Source organism: Myotis lucifugus, unplaced genomic scaffold (genome assembly GCF_000147115.1).
Source record: "Myotis lucifugus unplaced genomic scaffold, Myoluc2.0 scaffold_132, whole genome shotgun sequence".
NCBI lineage: Eukaryota > Metazoa > Chordata > Mammalia > Chiroptera > Vespertilionidae > Myotis > Myotis lucifugus.
The window spans coordinates 1,073,467-1,074,699 of NW_005871180.1; the positions used below are offsets into that span (position 1 = coordinate 1,073,467).

Consider the following 1,233-nt stretch of genomic DNA (forward strand, 5'->3'; position numbering starts at 1 on the left):
GCCCCGTCGCGGTAGTAGTATTCGTGCAGCTGGTGGCTGAGGAACGCACCTCGGCCTGCTCGTCCACCAGCAGCTCATCGCCATCCTCCAGAGGGTCCCGAGAGGACTGGTCTGTGAAGAAGTCCTCCTCGTCAAAGTAAGGAGACGGGAAGGCGTCCAGGCCCCCAGGGAAGTGCTCAAGCAGCACCGCGTCCATGCTCTGCGCCGCCGTGGGCCCGAGGGAGGACTCTGTAGGAGTTTGAGGTTGCAGTTTTTGCCTGTCTGGCAGTCCCCTCCCTGTCTCCCGGGTTCTTGAGCGAGAGGCAGTGGGAACGGCCCCTCGGCCCCCCGCCCCCGGCCTCCCTGGAGTGCCCGAGGCCCCTGCGCTCTGGCCGCACCAGCGCTGCGCTGGGGAGGGCTGTGGCCAACTTGCTGCAGCTGAGGGCCGGCACGCGAGGATTCTTATAACTACATCCACAGGCGCGTGCCAGGGACCCGCGGCGCCAGCCAATCACCGAGCCGACGGGGAGGGGGGCAGGGGGCCCGGCCGGCGGCGCGGGCCGGAAAGGCTCTCGTTGGGTTGGGAGCTCCTGAGGTGGAGAAGAGGCGGGGTTTACGTTGCCTGGGGCTCTTCCTGCTCCTCCCAGCCCTCTCCTGCGGCTTGTACCTGCGGGGCGCACCACTCCAAGGCACCTGCAGCCCGCAGCGCCCGCTGCCTGCCCACGTGCGCGCTGCACAGAGCTCCCCCGCTCCCCCCTCTGCCCCAGGCCTGGGGTAGCAGCACAGCTACAAAAAGGCCTAAGGATGCGCGCTGACACCGACGGCCTAGGCGGCGGGAACAGGTGACCGGCGGAACTCGCTCCTCCTCGGGGGTGGGCGCAGAAACTGCCTGCAGCCCGGGATGTCAGGGTTGGTGCAATTAGCCATCACCACTCCGGGGCGCGCCGGCCTCCAGCCGGGTTCTAACTCATCTCCGAACCTTTCCAGGACTCTTGTAAAGTTGGCTCGGTGTGTGCCAGTGGGTTTCGAAGGCAACGCTCCCAAGGCGTTCCAGACCCTGTGCGGTCTAGAGGCGCGAGCCTTCGGGTCGCCAGCACAGAAGCCCGACTCTGATGCGGTATCGGTCCCCAACGACGCGGCCTCTGGGCTGGCCTCCCCTCGCCTCCCTTACGCGGCCCGGGAAATTAACTGGCAACACAGGACGGGTTGCTTCGCAAGGCAGCTCAGTGGGGCACGTTTCTTCGGAAAGCAAAT

At 66.7% G+C, this 1,233-nt stretch overlaps 1 protein-coding gene across 1 annotated transcript in view; it reads right to left on the reverse strand.

Annotated features, from left to right (window-relative positions):
* Window positions 1-196, reverse strand: part of PTF1A (pancreas specific transcription factor, 1a) — a 1,467-nt gene extending 1,271 nt beyond the window's left edge. Inside the window, 2 exon segments of the mRNA XM_006094275.1 lie at window positions 1-46; window positions 49-196. Of these exon segments, the coding sequence (XP_006094337.1) occupies window positions 1-46; window positions 49-196 (194 nt within the window).
* Window positions 197-1,233: the final 1,037 nt, after the last annotated feature.